We start from the raw sequence: 26,592 nt of genomic DNA, 5'->3' as shown, positions 1-26,592 counted from the left end.
AGGGACTGAATGGCAATTTGCAGAACCGCCCTCTTGTCGTCCGACAGAGGCAATCCTGTCTTGAAAAACCGCAGTGGCGGAAGACAGTCGAACTCTATTTTGTAACCTTTTAACACTAAATTGCGGATCTATCCATCCGCGGATGTCTGGAACCACGCCAACTGGAACGTCTGAAGGCGTGCTCCCACAATCGGAGAACCGAGATGGGCTGGTAGCCGGTCATGCCACTGGCTTGTCGGTAACCTTAGCGTCCTGACAACTTGTGTTGGTTTGTTGGAAACCACGACCACGTCTACCAAGCGTGGCTGTTCCTCTGCCACGTCCTCGAAAGGACCGAGGTCTAAAGGATTTGAACGAAGGTCCACAGTACCTCCTTCTTGGTACCGGTGGAGGCAATGGTAAGAAAACCGACTTTCCTCCCGTAGCCTCAGCAATCCATGCGTCCAATTCAGGACCAAACAACTTCTTGCCATCGTAAGGTAACGCCTCTATACCTCGTTTGACCTCTGCCTCCGCTTGCCAAGCACGCAGCCAGAGTGCTCGTCGTGCCGTAACTAGCGACAATGAAATACGAGAAGTGAGCTGACAGACGTCAGTAGAAGCTGTACAGAGATACTCTGCAGCCTCACACATTTGATCAGCAAGAAGTATAAGGTGTTCGTCATGTAAGGCAGACTTAAGTTCTGTTATCCATACTATGAGCGCCTTAGTGACCCAGATACCAACGAAGCCAGGTCTCAGCAGCACTCCTGCTGCTACATACATGGACTTTAGCATAGTTTCTATCTTGCGATCTGAAGGGTCTTTAAGCGTAGTAGCCGCTGGCACTGGTATGGTTAATTTCTTTGTAAGCTTCGACACTGACGAATCAACTATTGGTGGATTCTCCCATGTACATGTCACAGAGTCTGGAAACGGGTAACTAGACTTAAATCTGCGAGGTATAGAAAACCGTTTATCTGGAGCCTGTCATGTTTCTACTAACATCTTATTAAGAGACTCCGACACAGGAAAACTTATTGGAGTTCTTTGTCGTTTAGTAAAGACGACCTGATCATTTGTGAGAAGCTCCTCAGTTTCTGTAAACTTCAGAGACTGACGCACCGCTCTGATGAGATTATCAATGCCTGAGCTGTTAAAATCCTCACTGTCTGACTCCACTTCGCCCTCCTCACCCTCATCTTGTGCCGTGAGGTCTGGCATGGAATCGTCAGAATGCAACATAGCAGAAACTGGTAAATCATAAGACATATGAAATTTATCCCGTCTACCCAAAATGGATTTGGTGCTTTCGCAAGGCTGAGAGGCCTCCTTCTGGCGGTCTCACCCTAGACTCAGATCTTGCCGTTTCCCGCTCCTGTCGAGCGGCGGTCAATTCTGATTGCAACCCAGCCAGTACATTGGCTAGCATTTCCCAAGGAGGGTTCGGGGAAGAAATTGGCTTTAAAACCGGAGCAGAAATTGTATTCTGAACCGAATCCACAAAACATACTGTACATGTGGTAGATCCATCCGGTAACACACTGCTACAGACTTTGCAATGATGCTTTTAAGATTTTGCTGGTGCCTTACTCATTATGGCGACAGACAATACAATAGACAAAAAACAGACACTTGCACGACTCAGTAAAATAGTACTAAGGTGTTTCTATATATATATCTGGCCCAGTGCAGTACACGTGGCCAGTACTATGAAATGTGATCCCAAATTCCCACTAACACCCCTGCGCCTCCGGTGGAGTAGAGATGTAGTACTGGAACGTTCTGGAATCACAGAGGAAGACACAGGAAGCATGGTTAAAATGGCTGCCCATGCTCTCACATATAATCACAGTGCAGTTATGTAAATACCATTGCAGCCTAGCATCTGCTGTTGCTGCAGGTTCATCTTATGCCACTGTATTGCCCCCTCTGTTACTATTGCCCCCTCTGTTATCCATCTCCGTCTGTTATCTAACTCCGTGAGGTAATGCCCCCTCTCCCCCCTGCATCTTTCAGATGCAGAGCGGCGGGCAGCGCAGCGTGTGGGGCCGCCTCCTCTCCCCAGTGACCGAGAGACGGAGAGCGGGGATCGTGAAGCGCTGTGAGCAGCGGGAGCCGGGTATCGAGCGCTGTGAGCAGCGGGAGTACAGCGGTGGGGGCCGGAGCAGCGGCGGCGGCCGGAGCCGGCGGCGGGCGTCTGCAGAGGGATCCCAGTAACAATGTCCCCACACCTCGGGGCGGCAGCGGGAGCTGACCGCCCCGTTCACATACCTTCACTCCTGCAGCTTGTGATGAGGCTCCGACGGGGCTTCTGTACAAGCGCCGGCCAGTCTGTGCAGGAGGATCTGTGTGTGGCTGTGAGGGAGCTCATTCAGTGAGGACCGACACGCCACTGCTGCTATCAGCAGCTTGCACTATCCCTGACCCTGCCTTTTGGAAGGGGGAAAGGGATGTGAAAAAAGAAAAAAAATTAAAAAAAAATTAAGTCAAAAGAATTGTGGACCCAGCCACAAACGACCTGTTGCTACTTTAAGCACAGAAAAAACACTGAGGTACTCGGGGATATGGAGGGGTGGAGTGTTCTAAATTTAAATATTCAGTGCCCTGTTCCTACAGAAACCGTCCATATCCCAAGAGTACTCCAGTGACCCCTAGTGGATGAAAAAGAAAGAATAACGTCAGAAAGTGGCATCCGCCTGAGATGACTCACACATACGGGTCTTCACCACGAAGAGGTTGGAGGACTTCTTAGCTATTTACAATTTATGGCCTTTTATGTTAGGAGTGATTGAAGATAAGGCTGTGGCTATGGGGGGGGGGGGGGGGGGATTTCTCCCATGTGCACTGTAAGCATAGGTTGATGTGCAGAATCATTCTATTAAACATGCATTAGGCAGAAATAAGTAGCATTTAAATCATCTTTAAAGCAGGTGTAAAGTATGCGGCTATTAGTAGACTATGAGGTTACATGCAATGTCCTTTGATAAGTGATGAAAATGTATTTTAGTTACGGAGGACAGTCTAGATCCAGACCAGGCAACAGCTCAACCACAATTCATCACACACAATAGTATCTCATGTAGGAACATTCACTCAGGAACATAACGTTTGTGTTCCGCCCAAGACAGGACAGAAGCCGAATTGTACAGATGGCCCCAATAACTAATCTCCACCGGTAATTTCCATACATTACATATTTCTCCTAAATACAGACTACACACTTAGCATTCGTCTGTCATTAGCCATTGTTCCATGCATGTACATAGTGCGGAAGCGGCAGGAATCCTATATATACAATGACTGTGACAGGTACCACCTCCGGTTCCCGGGTCGCCTCGGAGACTTGCGGTACATGCCGCATCCTATCTGCACACCATTAGATTATATTATATTATTTACCAGATCATCATTTCTCGTTATGGCCCTTTATTAAATCTGCATAAATACCCACATGGACTGAAAGGACATTTCCTGCGCAGATGGAAAGGAGGAGGTAATGTATCACCATCGGAAGCCTTACTGATCATTCCTTTAATATTGTAGCGGGTACGTAAAACAATCTCATTATATCGTACAATGACCGGACGCTGCTCCGTAATATACAATAAATCCATGTGTGGCCACTTGGCAATGACGGTTATCCAGGGAATGGGTAAAGGGCTGTTTGGGGGCATTCCTATGGCTTCAGACCTTGCTTATTTTGGGATTAAAAAAGGTGCAGGAAAATAAAAGGCTGGCCCCTATAGGTCAATGCATTCCGAATACATCAGCAAGCAGCTGGTGAGTCCAATTTCAAGGAGATCGCTAACCAAGTCATCGGGATTTATCATACATTGGTCTAGTCTGCCGGGGTGGTCGCTGGGCGTGGGAACTATTGTCCTCCTTGACATCCAAACCCTCTGGTAAAAAGACCCCCTGCACACGTTCTGAGGCTTCGTCAGCAATTGTTGTCAAGTTACCTTCTTCTGTCCGTTACAACTTTGCCCTTCCGTTTATTTGATGCTTTTTGGGGTCGGGGTTGTGATTCAGTTTTTGGTTTATCCGCCTTGATGGCCGGTTGCTTGGCCGAGCTGTGTTTCTGGAAGACGTCCTCTGTGATGGGCTCAATGATATGTCCCCGTTTGGTGATGACTCGTGGAGCAGTCAGCTTCTGGACAGACCGCTCTGTGTTCCAGGTGTTGCCCACAGGAGCCCGGATACTGCTCTCAAAATGATGCCGGCTGTTAAACGGGAACGGGAGATCGTTGACCTGCAAGGGAAACGGATGCTGGGTTATTGGGGAGAGAGATCCCATTAAAGTGTTGGCTGGACTGCGCACCCTAATTCTAAACATAATAAGAACTGCTACTATGCTAAGGCTTGTAGTGCCACACAGAAGAAAAAGGAAATATGCAGGTGCACACTCTAAGCACGAAGAACACTACTAATCAGAACAATTATAATAAACTCTGCAATTTAACAAAGGTTCTTAGCATAATTTTTGGCCAAAAATATGGGCCCACCTCCCACAGCACTGCTACTTCATATTAATGTAACACTTTTTAACACTTAAACTGCTACTTTATAATAGTGTGATGGCTTAGGACGGTTGGACTGTGTTGGCTGGGGGGACTTGAACCCTAGGAATGTTACGGACCTACCTGATGAGGTCACCTGGCTGTGGTAGGTGGCCCACATTTTTGACCAAAAATTATGCTAAGAACTTCAATTTTACTCCATGTTAAATTGCACAGTTTATTATAATTGTTAGGATTGCCAGTGTTCATAGTGCTTAAAGTGTGCATTTTTCCTTTTTACCGTGTTACCTCCGAGGGGGGTATTCAATTAGTGCCGTTTTTTTGACCAGTCGAAAAAACTGCACTTTTTGCCCATTTTTAGGTCGAATTTACATTTGACCTTTTCAATGCCTGTGCCATTTTATCAACTGGTCAAAAAATACGGCACGGGTGAAATCCGAATGTATCGGCGAATTCGCCAACGATACACGCGTTTTGTTGAATTTTCACCCGTTTTTAGGTCCGTTTTCGGCCATGCCGATTCATCCCACTAAAAAAAAAGGCTTGGGCGAAAATGGATCCAAAAACGGGCGAAATCACAAAGGTCGAATTAGTGCCGATTTTCTGACTGTCGGAAAACTTGTCACTAATTGAATATCCCCCAAGTCTACAAGGAAGAACTATGATCCTGATGCACATAAACAGACCGTAGCAGCCGACCAAGATCTCCCACCTGATGGGCTGCAGCCAGGATGTTCCTCTTCTCGCTGATGATGACATTCGGAAGGCGCTGATCCTTTCTCAGAGGCGCAGGGGGTGCTTTAATAATAAATCTAAAAAAAATAATAATTATAAAACACAAATGAAATATAACCCTCTAATTAAACTGTGTTGCTTTATTTTTTTGCGCCTTTCAGCAATGTCTTTCTATCATCAGCAATAATTGTCTATTAAGATAGGACACAGCTCTGCTATATTCTCTGCATTAAATACAGTTGTCTGCAAAAGAAAGCTGCTTTGAATCAACAAAGATAGATAGCTCTGCCTGATGATACGACAACACAGCTGACATGCTCAGAATGTAGACAGGAATATAAAGACGTCTGGTTTATTTATTGGCTTGTACAGATTCTCTTATTAGGGAAGACCCTTTAATGATTGAATCACATGACGCAGACTCCGTCGCGTTAAGAGGTTAGCGAGTGCTAGGAGATGTCGTGTTGTGTGATTAAATACACTTTGCTGACAGCAGAACAGAAAAACACTGTGCAGCAAACTCACCCGGTTCTTCCCATCCAGTAGCAAAAGCGTTAACATGAGATAAATGTTATTTATTCATTTTCTACTTCCCACTTTGTTCCTGCCGCAGATTCCCGTACCATGAACTCACCTCTAGCTAATTAATAAACTTAAAAAACACTGACTTACACTCCCCAGACGCTGTTGAACAAGCAGTCCCTGTACACCGGGTGTTGCGTGTTAACCGAAGTGCAACGAGAGACCAGCTAAGCAGCCACACATGGGAATCTTCCTAATTTATGTTCTTCAAGTTATTTCCAAAGCAAAATACCACCGTTAGCAGCTTTTACGGTCCCCAAAGTATTTCCAAGAACCAGCAATATTCATATTAATATGTGTTTCTTATTTCTGCACTAAGGAGGCTTCGGAGAGAGGCGACATCACTGCGCTCACTTCAGATATTTCTCAAGATAAAACAATCGCAACTTTTTTTTTTTTCAATAATTTGCTTGATCAAGCAGGGACGGCTTCATCTGAACTGAAAAGTCACCGTCAACAAAGTCAACACTCTAGCACATAATGAGATACAACACAGCCATACGGAAGTCTTCAGGGGGCGTAGAAATATACTTTATGAGCGCATTAATGTTAGGGGGTGGAGGTCCACCAGGAATTATTCTGAAATGCAGAGATGGTAAATAATAATTAGAAAATCCAGGCATCCTCTAAGCGTGCACATTGGGGAGAGATCTTACCATCCGAACACTTTAAACCTGGATTTTATTCACTCTGCAATTTAAATTAAAATATTTTCAAAGTAGAAATGCGCCTTCAGTAAAAGAGTAGGCGCTAACCCTTGAAGTAAAGAGCTGAAAAAAAGTTCAGGCTCGTCCTTACTCTGTTATTGACAAGCTGTTAGATTACAGGATGGGGGAACGATTACACAGCGCCGTGGATTACGTTGGCGCAACACGCGGAAAGGAAAGAAACTGGATAATTATTTTGTGGGAGAAATTCAGTTTGCGTAATGTCCCTCCTGTCTATTATGCAGCTATTTGCGGCTGGATCGTTGGCCCAGGCTAAGACGCCAATTCGCGAATGACATTGTAAACAAGAAAGCCGCAGATGCTATAGAATTCTGCCCCAAAGTTTCAATGTTTTTATTGTTGTCGCAGTAAATTCTGTTATAAAAGAGATCCATCCAATCTCACTCTGGTCTCCGTTATGAGCCTAAATAAGCCCCAATTAGCTGCCATCATCGTTCGCATAATGCATTGTTTGGAGAGCGTGTCTGAACGAAAGTGTCGCGGCTGATTTGGAGATAAATGCAACGTTCTCAGAGATGTTAGTACACGCTCTTGTGATTATCAAAACCTTACATAACAGAGAACAAAACGGACAGAACAAGAATAGGATTTTAATTACCTACCGGTAAATCTTTTTCTCGTAGTCCGTAGAGGATGCTGGGGTCCACATTAGTACCATGGGAGTATAGACGGGTCCACTAGGAGCCATGGGCACTTTAAGAGTTTAATCGTGTGGGCTGGCTCCTCCCTCTATGCCCCTCCTACCAGACTCAGTCTAGGAAACTGTGGCCGAGGAGATGGACATACTTTGAGAGAAGGATATAAAAGGATAGTGGTGAGATTCCGAACCAGCACACACAAACAAGAGGAAAGCCAAGCTAACCAAACTTGGAACAGAAACAGCAACAGCTGAACCAAACAACAATACTTAACCAAGTAACAGTGCAGGAAGAACGAAGCGCTGGGCAGGCGCCCAGTATCCCCTAAGGACTACGAGAAAAGGATTTACCGGTAGGTAATTAAAATCCTATTTTCTCTTACGTCCTAGAGGATATTGGGGATTCATTTAGTATCATGGGGAAGTACCAAAGCTCCCAAACCTGGTGGGAGAGTGCTGAGGTTCTTGCAGAACTAATTGACCAAACTGAAGGACCTCAGAGGCCAAAGTATCGAACTTGTAGAACTTAGCAAACGTGTTCGAACCTGACCAAGTAGCTGTCTGGCAGAGTTGTAAAGCCGAGATACCCCGGGCATCCGGCCAAGAAGAACCCACCAACCGAGTAGAGTGGGCCTGTACAGATTTTGGCACCGGCAATCCTGCCGTGAAATAAGCAAGCCTGATCCAGCGTGCAATGGACTACTTTGAAGCAGGACACCCAATTTTATTGGGATCATAAAGAACGAACAACGAGTCCGATTTTCTGTGACGAGCTGTACGCTTTACATACACCTTCAAAGCCCTCACAACATCCAAAAACTTTGAAGTAGCAGAGGTGTCGTTAACAACCGGAACAACAATAGGTTGGTTGATGCAGACACCACCTTAGGAAGAAATTGCTGACTAGTCCCGAGTACAGCTCTGTCCTCATGGAAGATTAAATAGGGGCTCTTGTGAGACAACGCCCCAAGCTCCGACACACGTCTTGCCGAAGCCAAGGCCAACAGTGTGACAGTCTCCCACGTAAGATATTTTATATCTACCTCCTGTAACAGTTCAAACCAGTCCGATTGCAGGACCACAGCACCAAATTGAGATCCCAAGGTGCCGTGGGAGGCACAAAGGGAGGTTGGATGTGCAGAATACCTTTCAAGAACGTCTGGACCTCAGGGATGGAAGCCAATTTTTTCTGAAAGAAAATGGACAATGCCGAAATCTGGACTTTTATGGAGCCCAGACGTAGGCCCACATCCACACCTGACTGCAGAAAAAGCAGTTAACGTCCCAGATGAAATTCCGCCGCAGAATATTTTCTGCTCTCACACCAAGAGACGTATTTCTTCCAAATACGGTGGTAATGTTTAGACGTTACCCCCTTTCTGGCTTGTATCACATTCGGGATGACCTCTCCGAGCTAGAATCAGCCATTCAACAACTTCCATGCCGTTAAACGTAGCCGCGGTAAGTCTTGATAGACGAACGGGCCCTGTTGCAGAAAATCCGCGCGAAGAGGTAGAGGCCACGGATCTTCGATTAGCATCTCTAGAAGGTCCGCATACCAGGCCCTTCTTGGCTAGTCCGGAGCAATGAGAATTGCTTGAAACCTTCTTTTTAGAATCCTTAGGATCAGAGGAAGTGGAGGAAACACGTACACCATCTGATAGACCCATGGAGACGTCAGAGCGTGTACCGCCACTGCCTGTGGGTCTCTCGACCTGGAACAATACCGCTTGAGCTCCTTGTTGAGACGAAAGGCCATCATGTCGATTTGTGGATATCCCCACCGACATTTCGATTTGTGGATATCCCCACCGACGTGTCAAGCACCTGAACACCTCCGGGTGAAGGCCCCACTTCCCGGGGTGCAGATCGTGTCTGCTGAGGAAGTGTGCTTCCCAGTTGTCTACTCCCGGAATGAAGACCGCTGACTACGCCACAGCATGTTTTTCTGACCAGAGGAGAATTCTTGTCACCTCTGACATTGCTGCTCTGCTTTTCGTTCTGCCCTGTCGGTTTATGTACGTTACCGCCCTCACATTGTCCGACTGAACTTGAATGGCTTGATCTTGAAGAAGATATGAGGCGTGCAGAAGGGCGTTGTATATAGCCCTGAGTTTCAGTATGTTGATTGGAAGGGCGACTTCCTGACTTGACCATCTTCCCTGGAACTGCACCCCAACCTCTGAGGCTTGCGTCTGTGGTTAGCAGAATCCAATTTCGAATTCCGAACCGTCGACCCTCGATTAGGTGAGAGGTCTGGAGCCACTATAGAAGAGAAATCCTGGCTCTTGGTGACGGACGGATCCTCTGGTGCATGTGAAGATGCGATCCGGACCATTTGTCCAGCAGATTGAGTTGGAAAGGTCTTGCATGAAACCTTCCGTACTGAAGTGCCTCGTAAGAGAGTCTACCATTTTCCCCAGAAGGCGAATGCATGGATGCACCGATATCTGGCTTGGTTTCAGGACATCCCGAACCATCGACTGGATTACCAATGCCTTTTCCAACGGAAAGAACACTTTCTGCTACTCTGTGTCCAGTATCATTCCCAGGAATGGAAGCCTCCGTGTTGGCTCTAGGTGAGATTTCAGAAGGTTCAGAATCCACCCGTGATCCCGGAGTAGTTGGGTTGAGAGGGCAATGTTGTCCAACAACCTCTTACTGGACAGCGCCTTTATCAGAAAATCGTCCAGGTACGGAATTATGTTCACTCCCTGTTTGCGGAGGAGGAACATCATCTCTGGCATCACCTTGGTGAACACCCTCGGTGCATTGGAGAGACCAAATGGCAGGGCCTGGAACTGGTAGGGACAGTCCTGCAGTGCAAACCGTAGATAAGCCTCATGAGGCGGCCAGATCGGAATATGAAGGTACACATCCTTGATATCCAGAGACACTAGGAATTCCCCTTCCTCCAGACATGAGATCACCGCACTCAGAGACTCCATCTTGAATTTGAACATCCATAAGTACAGGTTCAACGACTTGAGGTTCAAAATTGGTCTTACCGAACCGTCCGGTTTCGGTACTACAAACAAGTTGGCATAATACCCCTTGTTTTGCAGATGAGGTGGAACTGGAACAAGGACCTGAGTCTGCACCAGTTTCTGAATGGCGTCCTGTAAAGTTATACTTGCCTCCTGTGAAACTGGTAAGCCTGATTTGAAGAATCTGTGAGGTAGGAGCTCCTGGAACTCCAGTCTGTAGCCCTGGGAAATAAGATTTATGACCCAGGGATCCTGGCAGGAACTTGTCCAGATGTGACTGAAGAATTTTAGCCGTGCTCCCACCCGCCAGTCTTCCAGGCATAGCGGTCCACCGTCATGCTGAAGGCTTTGAGGAAGCAGAGCTTGAACTCTGTTCCTGAGAAACGGCAGTTGCTGGTTTGCGTGGTTTTGCCTCTGGTGGCTGTAGAAGAACCTCTGGTTTTGCCCTAAACTCGGCTGTCCAAAAGGACTGCAAACTGGAAGCTGAGTAGGCCTTCCTGATTGGGGGAGCTGCGGAAGGAAGATAAGTGGACTTACCCGCAGTAGCTTTGGAGATCCATTTATTCAGTTCATCTCCAAATAAGGCCTCTACTGTAAATGGTAGACCTTCCACTCCTTTCCTGGATTCCTCATCAGCAGTCCACTGGCGTAGCCATAAGCCCCTGCATGCTGACACTGCCATAGCGGTGGTGCGTGCATTAAGCAAGTTATTTCTTTTATGGCTTCCACCATAAAGTTCGCAGAGTCCTGTATATGTTGGAGTAAAACAAACTCCCCCCTAGATAAGGAATCTAACCCCTCAATTAGGTTACCTGACCATTTAGCAATGGGTTTAGTAATCCACGCTCATGCAATAGTGTGTCTCTGGGCCACCCCAGCAGCTGTGTACAAAGATTTGAGTGTAGTCTCAATTCTACGATCAGCTGTGTCTTTCAGGGAGGCCGTAACAGCCTGGATACTGATGCGTCCACTATCAGGAGGAAAAGGAAAGGATGAGAGTAACCTTTCAGGGATTTGAAATTTCTTATCAGGATTAACCCACGGTTCTTCAAACAGGGTATTCAATTTTACATCAAAATAAGATTCCCCACACTCCTCTGTCACCTTATCAGGAATACCACCCCAACCCCCCCCCCCCACGTTCCACCTCCCCCTCCACCGTGTCTGACCTGTCAGCGTCAGAGACAGACTGCAGGATATGGGCCAGAGTTCGTTTTTGTGGACAAATGGAAGGGGACTGGGACGCTGGTTAGGGGACTGAGTCTCTGTTCATAATCTCATCCACAGACTGTGTTAAGTATTGCGTCTCTTTCTCATGGCGGGACAATTTATTAGAGATATTGGAAATCATTCCTTCCTTGGTTCAGCCCCGCTAGCCTGGGAAGGTGCACTACACTGAGTACATAGTAGTAAGCTCCCTGGGGAAGAGGAACACTCTGCCGTACATGAAACACACTCTTTGCCTGACATATTGTCAATGTGACAGCACACACACACAGGAAAGGTTAAAAACACAATTAACCCACAAAGAGCCCTTTCAGGGAGACACAGATATTGGAGCCAGCACTCTGCACCCTTCTCTCTAATGCCAAGCTTAGCCGGGTCGCAGACTAAGTACCCAGATTGGGGACTTAGGGGGTCATTCCGAGTTGATGGTAGCTGTGCTAAATTTAGCACAGCTACGATCATGTTCCCTGACATGCGGGGGGACGTCCAGTACAGGGCTAGTCTGTCGCATGTCAGTGCCGTCCCCCTCGCACAAATGCAAACGCATCGCACAGCGGCGATGCCTTTGTATTTGAGGAGTAACTGCCGCTGAGATGTCACGCAGCCCCCGTGGCCTGCCCCCCAACAGTCCGGCCACGCCTGCGTTGGCCGGACCACTCCCCCTAAACAGCGGCTTAACGCCGACGTTCAGCCCCTCCCGCCCAGCGACCGCCTCTGTCTCAGAGGCGATCGCTAGGCAACGAAAGCTGGCGTGCGCCGCAGCGAGCGATCGAGTCGGAATAACCCCCACAGTACACTAATAATCGCTCCCCCCCTGCTATGATCCCCTGGTAAGGTAAGGTAATCTGGAGTCACGCCGGAGGAGCTGCACGTCCCTGACAGTCAGCGTCTGTGTCCACTGCAGAGGGAAAATGGCGCTGGTGAGCTGCTGGATCCTGTCATAGTGAAGCCCCGCCCCTTCAATGGCGCGCGGTCTTCCCGCATTTTTTATACTGGCTGAGGTAATTTTGTGCTTAAAATGGAGACAGATTCGTTTTAAGGCTTTGATTGTCAGTCTGGGTACTGTGTACTGAGACGCAGTTGTGTACTGAGTCTGGGGGCGCAATCCGCCCTGGTTAGAAGCTGTGAGTCTCCGTACCCTCATGCCGCAATAATGGCCGGCGACCCGCTATCCGGGACGCCGGCTTAGTACTCACCACTCTTTTTTCTTCTGGCTCTGTTAGGGGTGGCGGCGTGCTGCGGGAATGTACGCTCGCTGTGGTGGGGCTTGCGAATAGTTCCCTCAGGAGCTAGTGTCCTGTCAGCGGGGAACGGGACCATTAACCCTTCAAGAGTTTGGGCCGTTCCTCCCCCTAAGTCTCACGAAGCAGTCAGGCTGGTGCCAACCAGTCCTGCCTGAAAATAACAAACATGAGAAAATAAATGCAGAAAACTCTTCAGGAGCTTCCATAAGCGTGATCTGCTCCTCTGGGCACATTTTCTAAACTGAGTCTGGTAGGAGGGGCACAGAGGGAGGAGCCAGCCCACACTTCTTAAAGTTCCCATGGCTCCTAGTGGACCCGTCTATACCCCATGGTACTAAATGGATCCCCAGTATCCTCTATGACGTAAGGGAAATACAGGGAAAACTCAGTCTGTGAGAGATGTAGGAGTTTGGAGAAGATATTTATTTCAGAAAGAATAAGATCCTGGAATAAAAGCCACGATGGGAGTGGCTTAAGCATTAACAACTTCCTAAAGCAGCCCAATCAAATCCTAGATCTCTATCCCATAGGGCAGAAATGGGGAACCTTTGGCCCTCCAGCTGTTGCTGAACTACACATACCAGCATGCCCTGCTAAAACTGTTGCAGGGCATGCTGGGATGTGCATTTCAACAACAGCTTGAGGGCCAAAGGTTCCTCACCCCTGCCATAGGGAATATCTGGAATGATCTGAAAACTTTGTCGCTAACAAATTTACAGTCATTCTTTGTAAACGTGATGCCTGGTTTGTTGTCTGTATACAAAGTTATATTGACAAGGTGACCATTCTAAAATCCATAGGTATTCCTCCCAATTGCAGACCGATTGACATGACAACTCAGCTACGATTCCTTCCTCAATATTAATAAAAATAAGTTTTCAAACAAAGTTATGTGCTATTCTCAGAGGCAGTAGGGGGACACAGACGATGAGTTATGTTCCCCCTTAAAGCACTGGGGTAGAAGCCCCCCACGTTACAGCATAACTGTCTCTGTTCCCTCAGTTTATCACTGACCAAGCAAGAAGATGAGCTCAGGAGAAGCGGAACAATAAAGACCAAGCACCAGCGTCCATCTACAACTCTCCAAGTGGACCTGAATCAAAGACACCGCAGCATCCTGGAAGAGCTTCCTGCAAAATGAAGCAGCTTGTACAACATAGGAAGAGCAGAACCAGAGGCTCCGGTGGGACCACTAACCGCACATTAAAATAAGGAACAACACATATCCTACATATAGTTACCCTATAACAGTTATACTAAGTGCTTTATTTTAGGCTGAGAGAGTGGTAACATTAACAATACATTATAAGCACGAAGCGATTTAGACGTTATAATAAATAAAATAAAAAAAACTCAAAGTTCTGAATGACACCTCCAAAGTCGCCTTTGGTCGGCACTTACCTTTGGCGTTTCTTCTTGCTGACTTTAACGTTAGTGCCGCCCCACTCCCCCCAGCCCGGCAGCACCAGGCTGATGTCCTTCGGTTTCCCAGCTGCCTCTGCAGCTCGCTTCTCTTTTAGGAAGTCGCTGATGACATCGTCACCTGCAAACGCTTCCTGAATAATCATCTTTTGCTCTGTCTCCCCGTCTTCCTCCTGCGTAAGGAAATAGGAAGATAACAACGCAGGCGATATCTACAAAAGGTGGGACGTTGGTGCCGCGGTGTGCTCCACCTGCGCTGAGTTTTCCCACTGCAGTAGTGCTGGATGTCACGATGGGTTTGAACTGTTTACATAATAAGTATACATATAGGTAGCTAGGTGGCACAGTGGTTAGCATTTCAGTTTTGCATCACTGTGATCGTGTGTTCAATCCCATCCAAAGCATTGTGTAGAGTTTGTATGTTCTCCCCAAGTTTTACTGCACACGGAACACGCCCACACTAACCACATAACTGGGTAAAGGATTACATGTGCAATCTGGGGACGAGTACTATATGTATCATCAATGGGGATGTGATACAAAATACAAGTCCGCAATTCCAAACTATGGCTTTGTGCGTTATTTATAAGCATCTGCAATTTATAGTTACTTGAACCTTACCGTATTGCCAATATTCGTCTCCTCCTCTTCCTCCACGGTGGTGGGAAGCAGCGGCGTCTGGACCCTCCGCGCCTTCACAGGCAGGATCTCGTTATGGTCGATGAGTTTAGGTTTCTTCGCTTGCTTGTGATCCTCTGGTTGTGAGACCTTATTTTTGGGTTTCTTCTTGCGAGGGGTCTCTGGCTGCGTTATCTCTTCATCATTAAACTCCTGCTCCCCAAGGGCCTCTACAGCCCCTAAACTCTGATTCCGTTCCAGGCTGGCGATCATTAACGGGCCTTCTGCTACGGCTACTTCCAGCTCTTCCGCGTCTCCTTCCTCCGGCTCGTCGGCTTCAATCACCACGCTCTTCCCTGCCGCAGCTTTGTCTATCCTGTTCTGCTCCAGCAGCCTATGGAAGACACCGCTGAACTCCGAGGCCTGTTTCGCTGCTAGGTCCTCCACAATAACAAGATGGCTGTTCCCTGTAGAACGTGACAATGTTTGCGACATGTTACCAGGAAATAACGGTCTTGCACGCGGGCTAACGTGATCACACAATTACGCTCATATAAAACAAAGGCAGCTAAATGCAACGCAGATAATAAACAGCAACGAGGAAAACTTTGTGTCTGTTTCAGATACGTCGGCCGGGAACTGGGCGCAAAAGAATGACAGCAGTCAATGGGGAATTAATAATATACACGTTTCAAATTCAGTAAAAATGGACGTTTTTGTATAACTCAGCCAAGATATAAAAAGTGTTACTCACTTTGCTCATTCTCCAATGATTCCTGTTCCTCCTCTTTCCGAAGACGTCTTTTGTCTTCAAACTCCTTCAGCAAAGTCTCTTCTTCCGATTCTTGATCCTCTTCCGGCTCATCAGTCCGGGTGTCCACTTCGGCCTCTATCTGCAACTCCTCCTCTCCCTCCTTAACCCCCAAATCCTTCTCATCATTCCGCAGTTTCCCCGTCATCCAGGGATTCGGCCCCTCCAGGGTCATTTGCGCCTCATTGACAAAATCCGGGATGATCTCCTCCTCTTTCTCGCTTTCCTCGCTCTCCGACAGAACCTCGATTTTCCTCGTCAGCTCCTTATTCTGCTGCAGCTGCTCCTGCATGGCTTTGCGAGCCTAGACGGGGGTTACAGAGAAAACGCAACAGCAAATAAGAAGCGTAAAGAACTACACTGAGTTTACATTTTATTTTAAAAAGTAGAAGATTCATAGAAGAGGCTTCAATGTAAATTGGAGGAAGACGGCGATAAACTCCTGCTTACGGAGAGGGTGACAGCTGTGTGGGCAAGCGCCCAGTGGTTTTGCCGAGGTCCTGTTGACGTGAGCATAATTACTCTGCACTGAAGGGGGACACTGCTACTTTCACTATATAACTCTCAACCCAGCGACACTGCAGAATATGCTAATTTACATGACCCACACTCCGCACAGGCATCTCACGGATCAGCGAAACCGTACCATCAACAGTTATATACTGCAAAGATGGATGTATCTAGCAAACTAAAGTCAAGTCAAGGCTATATAAGACCCTGTTGTGTGTGGCTAATGTGGCAACTTGCGGAGATCTGGGGTCTCATGAAGGCGGGCTGCAAGCTTAAATGTTTTGAACAAAAATAGGATTTTGGTACTTACCAGGTAAATCCTTTTCTTTGAATCCATAGGGGGCACTGGAGTACTCTTGGGATATGGGCGGCGTAGCAGAACAAAGGCACTGAATATTTAAATTTAGAACTCTCCACCCCTCCATATCCCTAGAGTACCTCAGTGTACGAACCCAGTGTTTTTACTGAGCGAACTACTATAGAGAGGTTGACAATGGAGAATTCCTATAACATAACGGACAACAACAAAGTTGACCCATAACGTTAGTGTCAACTAAACAGTTGACAGCATAACCCATAGACCTTTATAGTTTGAACCAATCGGTTAAAATGTGTTACCATAAGCTCCTTTGAGCTTAATACAAACCAGGTAAAACGTGTTACCCTAAGCTCCTCTGAGCTTAAAACAACCCAGGTAAAACTGCTCTGGGTGGGCGTCCAGTGCCCCCTATGGATTCAAAGAAAAGGATTTACCTGGTAAGTACCAAAATCCTATTTTCTTTTTCATCCACTAGGGGTCACTGGAGTACTCTTGGGACGTACCAAAGCTTCCCTCGTGGGCGGGAGAGCTGTTTGACACTTGTAACAGTAGGCAGCCAAAGCTAGATGCTGATGCCGCAACCATTCATAACGTGTAAACGTGCACAAACGTGGTGCACTGAAGGCTATGTAGCCGCGTCGTAGACGCTCCACGACCCGCTGGGTCTGACATTCCCACAGAACCTGTGGGATGAGCTATTACTGACGTAGGCGATTGTAACTTAGCCTTAAAGTAAGCCTGACTTGTAGTCATTATTATCCCACTGGATAATGTCTGCTGAGAAACTGGCTAACCCCAGTTGGCAGCATTATAGAGAACAAACAACGTATCCGTATCACGTACTGTAGACGTTCGGAACATATATAAACGCGTAATGCGTGTACCACATTCAGAATTCTAGAATGTGCTGTCAACACAGGAACCACTATTGGTTTATTGATGTGAAGAATAAGAAAGCGGAATTCGTCCGAAGATCTGCTTTGTCATGAGAAAACTCAAATACGGTGGCTTGGAATACAAGGCACCCAAATATGAAAACAAAACCCTTGCCGAAGCTAAGGCTAGAAGAAAAATGTTTTCCCAAGTGAGAAACTTAATCCCCATTTATTGTAAGGGTTCAAAATATGAAAACTGTAAGAAATCTGAACCCAACCTCAAGTCACCTGGCGCTGTAGGTGGGATAAATGGAGGCTGCACTTTGATGACACCTTGTAGAAAGGTGTGTACAGACGCAATAGAGTCAAACGTCTTTGAAAATAAGTTGACCACACAGATACCTGCACCCTCAGTGCAGATAAACGCAGTTTTCCATCCCACCCCGTTTAACAGAATACGGGTAACTTGAAGGATGATGTCGGAAACTTCCGAGCTTTACCACCTATGTAAGCACACCAAATTTTGTAATAATGAGCTGCCTTAAGCGGCTTACTAGCTCGTAACATGGTTGGTATAATACTGTAATGCCCTATTTCTTTTCTTAAGAGGGCGGTCTGAACCCTCACCCCGTCAACCGCAGCTGCGGTACATAGGTAATAGGTACATAGGTAACTATGGGTAAAAGAACGTTCCCTGTTGTAACAGGCTGGACGTATTATGAGCGGGCCAAGATCGTGTGCAAGTATTCCTTGGAGATTCGAGAAGCAAGCTCTCCGAAACCCATGAGATATCACTAGTATGACTGTGACGAACTGTCTTATGATCCGTTTTGGCAACGGAGAGAGCAGCGGAAAATGGTGGAGCCAGATACACGATGCTGAATGACCACACGAATGTGAGAGACTCCACCGCCACTGCCCTTGTGATCTGTTGTTTTGTACACATACTGAGCTTTTGTAATTGTGGCGAGATGCCATCATGTATACTTGAGGGTAACCCCCTTCTGTGGACTCACATATGAAACACCTCTGGATTTAATGTCCAGTTTTCAGGATCTAAATCCTGACGGGTGAGATCATCTGTCTAACAGATGTCCACTCACGGAATGAACCCCGTTGACATTATCACATAATGGTGTTCTGGGCAATTGAGGATTCGAGTTACCTGCCGCATTGCCATGCGGCTTCTTGGTTCTCCCTGGTTGTTGTGTATGCAACTCCCGTTGCGTTGTCTGACTGTTGGTCAGACTGAAAGCGAAGCATGTAGTGCATTGTAAAATGCACGGAGTTCCAGGACATTTATCGACAGCAATCTGTCGTGATCCGTTTCAGAACCTCTGTCGCTGATCTTTTTTAACTACAACTCCTGAACCTCTGAGACTCTCGTCCAGATTATATACACCCTCGCCCCTCTGTGGGAAACGCGAGTGAAGGCCGGCGAACTAAATCGCTTTGAAACACATCATTATTCTTAACAGGCGAATACAGCAATGTACCGCTAGTGTGCGTGTTTTGCACTAATTACTAGATGTACATTTGTTCTTGCTGGTGTAGTAGGTAAATGTCTTCGATTTACCGTATTTATAATCTTACCTAGGAATTGACGTCGTTTAGACGGAATTAGATGCGATTATTTTTGAACTTGATCTGCCACCGCAGTATACATTAGTAGCGCAAGTTAAAGGAACTTTGTTGAGACAGAGTTCTTATGAGCAGATCGTCTAAGTATGGAACGATTGTCACTGGCAGGTCTCTGAGATGAGCCATCATCACCAACATCACTTTGGTAAATACCCGAGGCGTTGACAAGAAGCCAAATGGTAGACCTGAAATGGTTAATGGTTGTGGCGTTTTGCAAACGCTAGAACCTGTGATGACCAAACCGGAATGGGTAAATACGCATTGTGAAGATCAAGTGAAATTATGCAGTTTTGTGGCTCCAATATGCAAATACTAACCGCAGAAAATCCATTTTCAAACTGCATTAAGTGACTTGCTGATTGAGACTGCGACGGAGCTGTCTGGTTTTGTTACCCCAAACAGAGGGGAATAAGTAACCCTGACTCTGTTGGTGTACTACTGCCTGGTTATAAAGACAGCTGAAAACTAGCAGAGACTAAATGGCAACCTGCCAAACCGTTCGACAGAGGCAGTCTTGTCCTTTAATCTGTAAATAGCTGAGACATCCATGAGTTGATGTCTGGAAACCCCGCAAATGTAACGTGTAAAGACGCGCTTCCACATTGGAAAATGGAGATGGCCTAAGAGGTCATCAAGCCACTGGCTTGCTGACTGTAGCGTCCTGTCGTTACAAGGCGTGACTGTTTTGTACCACCGCCTTGAAAAAACTGAAGTCTAAAGGGATTAAACGCCGGCACAAGTATTTCCGTTTTGATACTGGATGCGGTAATGGCTGAATATCAAATTTAGGACCAAACAAGCTCTGGCCTTGTCGCGCTTAAACTAGCGACGATGAAAAGTGAGAATCGAAGTAACCGGCGTTAGCAGAAGCTTTACAGATATACTCTGCAGCTTCTTTTAACAGTTTATTGTTTCCATACATAGTCTAGTGACCCAAATGTATCTTGGGTCTTTATAATGTTTGACACAGACGCATTTACCAATGGCGGATCGCGTCATTTTGGAAACGATTAAATAGTGGTTAGAGTCTACTTAGTCTCTGTAAAAACGTAGACATTGACTCACTGGGCCGCACTATCTGAGTGCTGGACTAATGTACCCTTCTCACTCGTAGTTATCGGTGTGAGATTTGACATAGAATCGTGCATTAAATTATAAGACCAGTTAAATAAACACCCTGGTACCCAAAGGGAAATTGGCCCTTTGGAAAGACTGTCCTTCGTTAGTGCTGGTGGAGTAACTTCCGAGACTCCGTTACCGCTCTTTTAATTTGAATTGCCAATGCAATTTTTTAGTCTGCGCTAGAGCCTTACTCGCTATGCAGACAGACACCACAATAGTCAACGGACAGACACTTGCACGACTTATTGAAGTTATTATCATATATATATTTTATTGCTGAAAAGCATATTTATATGAAACTCATGGTTGTTTCTCTCAACGGAAATCTGTAGTAAAAAGCGAAAGCTTTATTCGATCTGAAGAGAAACCAGAGTATTCTTTATGTGAAAAGCAATTCACATGGGCATGTGAAACCCGAACCAAATTCCCACTAACACCCCTGCGCCTCTGGTGGCTTAGAGATGTAGGGCAGGAATGTTCCAGAATTACAAACTGGAAAAACAACAGGAAGCATGTTAAAATGGCCCCTTTGCCATGCTGACTGTAATAATCACCTGAACAAGTTACAATTGTTCAGTGTTAATATAGCCTCTTATACAGTATAATCACAGTATGGGTACAACACATGCTCTATGAATAAATATATATATATATATATATATATATATATATAGGCTCAATAGCCTATGATAATTACAGACATTAATATATATATGTTCAATAGGCTATTATACAGCATTAATATAGGCTCAATAGCCTATTTGATAATTACAGATATTAATATATAGGCTCAATAGCCACATACATTAATATAGGCTCAATAGCCTATTATACAGTGATAATCACATACATTAATATAGGCTCAATAGCCTATTATACAGTGATCATCACAGATATTAATATATATAGGCTCAATAGCCTATTATACATGATAATCATTAATATTCTGATATCACAGGACAGGTTATAATACATGTCTGCATTATTTACTGTCACCTCTGGCTGCATATATAACTGATGTTTATATATGTATTTTACATACCCTTTCAGCAGTGAGTCGCCCGATTCCACCGCCCCCCTTCCCCCCTGTAACACTGTGTCTTCTCAGGAACAGCCGGGAAGACTTGCAGGGAGGCTTGCAGGGAGGCTGGCATCTGCGGTGCTGGGCGGTCGGACGGAGCAGCGGCCCGGTTGTCACCCTGTTAACGCTGTTAGTGAGCGTCTGCGGGTGGATGTTGTCGGCCGGACGGAGCGGCTGGGACGGGCGGACGGAGCGCTGCCGTCTGGAGCGAGTCTCAGACGTAGCGGCTGGGCGCTGTGGCGGGCGGTGCGTGGAAGCAGCATTCACTGTGACCCACCTAGCGGGGCGGCAGCCTGCGCTGACCGCCCCGTTCCCCAGCTTACCTTCCTCCTATTCAAGGCTGCGACGGGGCTTCTCTGTGTAAGCTCCGTCCAGCTTTCAAGTCATCTTGTTCCTGGCTGCGACGGGGCTTCTTTCTGTAAGCTCCGTCCAGCTTGTTCCTGGCTGTGACGGGGCTTCTTCTGTAAGCTCCGTCCAGCTCGTCTTTGATAACTTCTTGCTGGCTGTGACGGGGCTTCTTTATGTAAGCTCCGTCCAGCTCTTTGATCATTTCTTCCTGGCTGTGACGGGGCTTCTTTCTGTAAGCTCCGTCCAGCTGTTGCAGGAGACAGTGGGCTGCCTGTGGCTGTGAGGGTGCTCTTTGTGAGGACCGACACGCCATGCGCTGCCTTGCAGCGGCACCATCCCGGACCCATGTTTTTCCAGAAACTGGGAAGGGATGTGCTAAGTGTAAAATTAAAAATTAAAAAAAAAAATCAAAATGAAAAATTAATAAATCTTCCATTTTCCAAGTGTGGGAATCCCACAAGCCGATGTTAGTGCTTTGAGCACAGAAAAAACACTGGGTTCGTACACTGAGGTACTCTAGGGATATGGAGGGGTGGAGAGTTCTAAATTTAAATATTCAGTGCCTTTGTTCTGCTACGCCGCCCATATCCCAAGAGTACTCCAGTGACCCCTAGTGGATGAAAAAGAAATATGTACAAAATCCCCATGCTACTGGTATAATAAGACGGTCAGAGTCCACAGACACCAAACTAAGAAACCCGACAGAGATCTGGGGTCCCGTGAAGGCGGGCTGCAAGCTTAAATGTTTTGAACAAAATATGTACAAAATCCCCATGCTACTGATATAAGAAGACGGTCAGAGTCCACAGACACCAAACTAAGAAACCCGACAGAGATCTGGGGTCCCGTGAAGGCGGGCTGCAAGCTTAAATGTTTTGAACAAAATATGTACAAAATCCCCATGCTACTGGTATAAAAAGACGGTCAGAGTCCACAGACACCAAACTAAGAAACCCGACAGAGATCTGGGGTCCCGTGAAGACGGGCTGCAAGCTTAAATGTTTTGATCAAAATATGTACAAAATCCCCAAGCTACTGATATAAGAAGACGGTCAGAGTCCACAGACCGATCTAGAACCAAACTAAGAAACCCGACAGTCTTCCGCCACTGAACACATCTGTGCGTTACAGAGACAGCTCCTGCTGCTCGTCTGATTGGTCCCTATAACATCCTCTGATTATTGAAAGCCACTGCCTGATTGGTTCCTATAACTAACACTTATAATTTGTCGGTTGTGCTCCGGCTTTCAGAGCTGTTCCCATGGATAACTTGCTGAAATCCCAGAGCGGACACTCACCTCCTCGTCATATTTTGCCATAATGGCTTTAGATTTGGCCCATTTTCCGCTGTTCTGATGCTTCAGAGACATTCGCTCCTGTGGAATGGAGAACGTTTATTAGTTAGGCCACACAGCTCCGGCGTCAGAGGAAGAGAGAGATCCGGGTTCTCGGCTCCTCAGTCACCTCCATTCTGGCTCTCTCCAGTTTATTCAGTTCCTCCAGAGCGGCTTCTGGATTACTCTTCCTGAGCTCCTCAAACGCTTTCAACGCCTCCTTCTGCTTGCTCTTCTTCAGCAGCCGGTGGTACCTAGAACGTGGATAGACAGAGTAATAAGAAGATAGACATTGCATGGGATAGTCCAGGAACCTCACCAATACAGACTAATACAGAACAGCCCTGAAATAATGGGGATTATAATAGGGATCAGTCACTGCCATAAACCACTGGGAGCACCTACATAGAGGATGAGAGAAGACTCTACTATTCCCGCTGTGCCATGTACAGTGCACCCTAATCTGTACACTCCTCAGTCAGTGCGAGAACGCAATACACCCCTCCCAGCGCAGTCTGCGTCCTCACAGGAATAAAATAAAATACATCTTACTTCTTGCTTTTGATCTTCCTTTCCCTCCGGGCTTTGGCCTCATAGTAGGACTGCAGTGCTCTGGCTTTCTGGAGCTCTGCCCGACGAAGTGTAGCCTGCACAGGAAAATAATCTGTAATCTGTATACAAAATACACCCATCCCCCCACATACTAGCGCTTTATAATGGAAGAAACGTATATAAATGTATACCAGTCTCCAGATACACTGTGCCAGCTTCCTCCTGTGCGTCCTCTACCGACCCCTCCTGCGCACCCACCCGTCACACTATACCGACCCCTCCTGCGCACCCTCCCGTCACACTGTACCGGCCCCTCCTGCGCACCTTCCAGTCACACTGTACCGACCCCTCCTGCGCACCCTCCCGTCACACTGTACCGACCCCTCCTGCGCACCCTCCCGTCACACTGTACCGGCCCCTCCTGCGCACCCTCCCGTCACATTGTACCGGCCCCTCCTGCGCACCTTCCAGTCACACTGTACCGACCCCTCCTGCGCACCCTCCCGTCACACTGTACCGACCCCTCCTGCGCACCCTCCCGTCACACTGTACCGGCCCCTCCTGCACACCCTCCCGTCACACTGTACCGGCCCCTCCTGCACACCCTCCCGTCACACTGTACCGACCCTCCCGTCACACTGTACCGACCCCTCCTGCGCACCCTCCCGTCACACTGTACCGGCCCCTCCTGCACACCCTCCCGTCACACTGTACCGACCCTCCCGTCACACTGTACCGACCCCTCCTGCGCACCCTCCCGTCACACTGTACCGGCCCCTCCTGCACACCCTCCCGTCACACTGTACCGACCCTCCCGTCACACTGTACCGACCCCTCCTGCGCACCCACCCGTCACACTATACCGACCCCTCCTGCGCACCCTCCCGTCACACTGTACCGACCCCTCCTGCGCACCCTCCCGTCACACTGTACCGACCCCTCCTGCGCACCCACCCGTCACACTATACCGACCCCTCCTGCGCACCCTCCCGTCACACTGTACCGACCCCTCCTGCGCACCCACCCGTCACACTATACCGACCCCTCCTGCGCACCCTCCCGTCACACTGTACCGACCCCTCCTGCGCACCCACCCGTCACACTGTACCGACCCCTCCTGCGCACCCTCCCGTCACACTGTACCGACCCCTCCTGCGCACCCTCCCGTCACACTGTACCGACCCCTCCTGCGCACCCTCCCGTCACACTGTACCGGCCCCTCCTGCACACCCTCCCGTCACACTGTACCGACCCTCCCGTCACACTGTACCGACCCCTCCTGCGCACCCTCCCGTCACACTGTACCGGCCCCTCCTGCACACCCTCCCGTCACACTGTACCGACCCCTCCTGCGCACCCACCCGTCACACTATACCGACCCCTCCTGCGCACCCTCCCGTCACACTGTACCGACCCCTCCTGCGCACCCTCCCGTCACACTGTACCGACCCCTCCTGCGCACCCACCCGTCACACTATACCGACCCCTCCTGCGCACCCTCCCGTCACACTGTACCGACCCCTCCTGCGCACCCTCCCGTCACACTGTACCGACCCCTCCTGCGCACCCTACAGTCACACTGTACCGACCCCTCCTGCGCACCCTCCAGTCACACTGTACCGGCCCCTCCTGCACACCCTCCCGTCACACTGTACCGACCCCTCCTGCGCACCCACCCGTCACACTATACCGACCCCTCCTGCGCACCCTCCCGTCACACTGTACCGACCCCTCCTGCGCACCCACCCGTCACACTATACCGACCCCTCCTGCGCACCCTCCAGTCACACTGTACCGACCCCTCCTGCGCACCCACCCGTCACACTATACCGACCCCTCCTGCGCACCCTCCCGTCACACTGTACCGGCCCCTCCTGCGCACCCTCCCGTCACATTGTACCGACCCCTCCTGCGCACCCTCCGGTCACACTGTACCGACCCCTCCTGCGCACCCACCCGTCACACTGTACCGACCCCTCCTGCGCACCCTCCAGTCACACTGTACCGACCCCTCCTGCGCACCCACCCGTCACACTATACCGACCCCTCCTGCGCACCCTCCCGTCACACTGTACCGGCCCCTCCTGCGCACCCTCCCGTCACATTGTACCGGCCCCTCCTGCGCACCTTCCAGTCACACTGTACCGACCCCTCCTGCGCACCCTCCCGTCACACTGTACCGACCCCTCCTGCGCACCCTCCCGTCACACTGTACCGACCCCTCCTGAGCACCCTCCCGTCACACTGTACCGACCCCTCCTGCGCACCCTCCCGTCACACTGTACCGACCCCTCCTGCGCACCCTCCCGTCACACTGTACCGACCCCTCCTGCGCACCCTCCCGTCACACTGCACCGACCCCTCCTGCGCACCATCCCGTCACACTGTACCGGCCCCTCCTGCGCACCCTCCCGTCACACTGTACCGACCCCTCCTGCGCACCCTCCCGTCACACTGTACCGACCCCTCCTGCGCACCCACCCGTCACACTATACCGACCCCTCCTGCGCACCCTCCCGTCACACTGTACCGACCCCTCCTGCGCACCCACCCGTCACACTATACCGACCCCTCCTGCGCACCCTCCAGTCACACTGTACCGACCCCTCCTGCGCACCCACCCGTCACACTATACCGACCCCTCCTGCGCACCCTCCCGTCACACTGTACCGGCCCCTCCTGCGCACCCTCCCGTCACATTGTACCGGCCCCTCCTGCGCACCTTCCAGTCACACTGTACCGACCCCTCCTGCGCACCCTCCCGTCACACTGTACCGACCCCTCCTGCGCACCCTCCCGTCACACTGTACCGGCCCCTCCTGCACACCCTCCCGTCACACTGTACCGGCCCCTCCTGCACACCCTCCCGTCACACTGTACCGACCCTCCCGTCACACTATACCGACCCCTCCTGCGCACCCTCCCGTCACACTGTACCGGCCCCTCCTGCGCACCCTCCCGTCACATTGTACCGGCCCCTCCTGCGCACCTTCCAGTCACACTGTACCGACCCCTCCTGCGCACCCTCCCGTCACACTGTACCGACCCCTCCTGCGCACCCTCCCGTCACACTGTACCGGCCCCTCCTGCACACCCTCCCGTCACACTGTACCGACCCTCCCGTCACACTGTACCGGCCCCTCCTGCGCACCCTCCAGTCACACTGTACCGACTCCTCCTGCGCACCCTCCCGTCACACTGTACCGACCCCTCCTGCGCACCCTCCCGTCACACTGTACCGGCCCCTCCTGCACACCCTCCCGTCACACTGTACCGACCCCTCCTGCGCACCCTCCCGTCACACTGTACCGGCCCCTCCT

At 49.0% G+C, this 26,592-nt stretch overlaps 1 protein-coding gene and 1 non-coding gene across 3 annotated transcripts in view; both read right to left on the bottom strand.

The window, feature by feature from the left end:
• Positions 1–3,388: 3,388 nt before the first annotated feature.
• Positions 3,389–26,592, bottom strand: part of UTP14A (UTP14A small subunit processome component) — a 109,423-nt gene continuing 86,219 nt past the window's right edge. For both annotated transcript variants that reach the window (XM_063938375.1, XM_063938374.1), the window contains exons 8-15: positions 23,273–23,367; positions 22,851–22,974; positions 22,685–22,762; positions 15,434–15,794; positions 14,683–15,146; positions 14,041–14,234; positions 5,212–5,311; positions 3,389–4,231 (exon numbers count right to left, since the gene is read on the bottom strand). In XM_063938375.1, coding sequence (XP_063794445.1) covers positions 3,938–4,231; positions 5,212–5,311; positions 14,041–14,234; positions 14,683–15,146; positions 15,434–15,794; positions 22,685–22,762; positions 22,851–22,974; positions 23,273–23,367 — 1,710 coding nt within the window. In that variant the 3' untranslated portion in view covers positions 3,389–3,937. The remainder of the gene's footprint in view (positions 4,232–5,211; positions 5,312–14,040; positions 14,235–14,682; positions 15,147–15,433; positions 15,795–22,684; positions 22,763–22,850; positions 22,975–23,272; positions 23,368–26,592) is intronic.
• Positions 20,213–20,333, bottom strand: LOC134953795 (U5 spliceosomal RNA). The gene has a single exon (XR_010185787.1). It is a non-coding gene; the product is annotated as a U5 spliceosomal RNA (small nuclear RNA).

Source organism: Pseudophryne corroboree, chromosome 8 (assembly GCF_028390025.1).
Source record: "Pseudophryne corroboree isolate aPseCor3 chromosome 8, aPseCor3.hap2, whole genome shotgun sequence".
NCBI classification, from domain to species: Eukaryota; Metazoa; Chordata; class Amphibia; order Anura; family Myobatrachidae; genus Pseudophryne; species Pseudophryne corroboree.
This window is presented reverse-complemented; position numbering and strand designations above follow the sequence as displayed.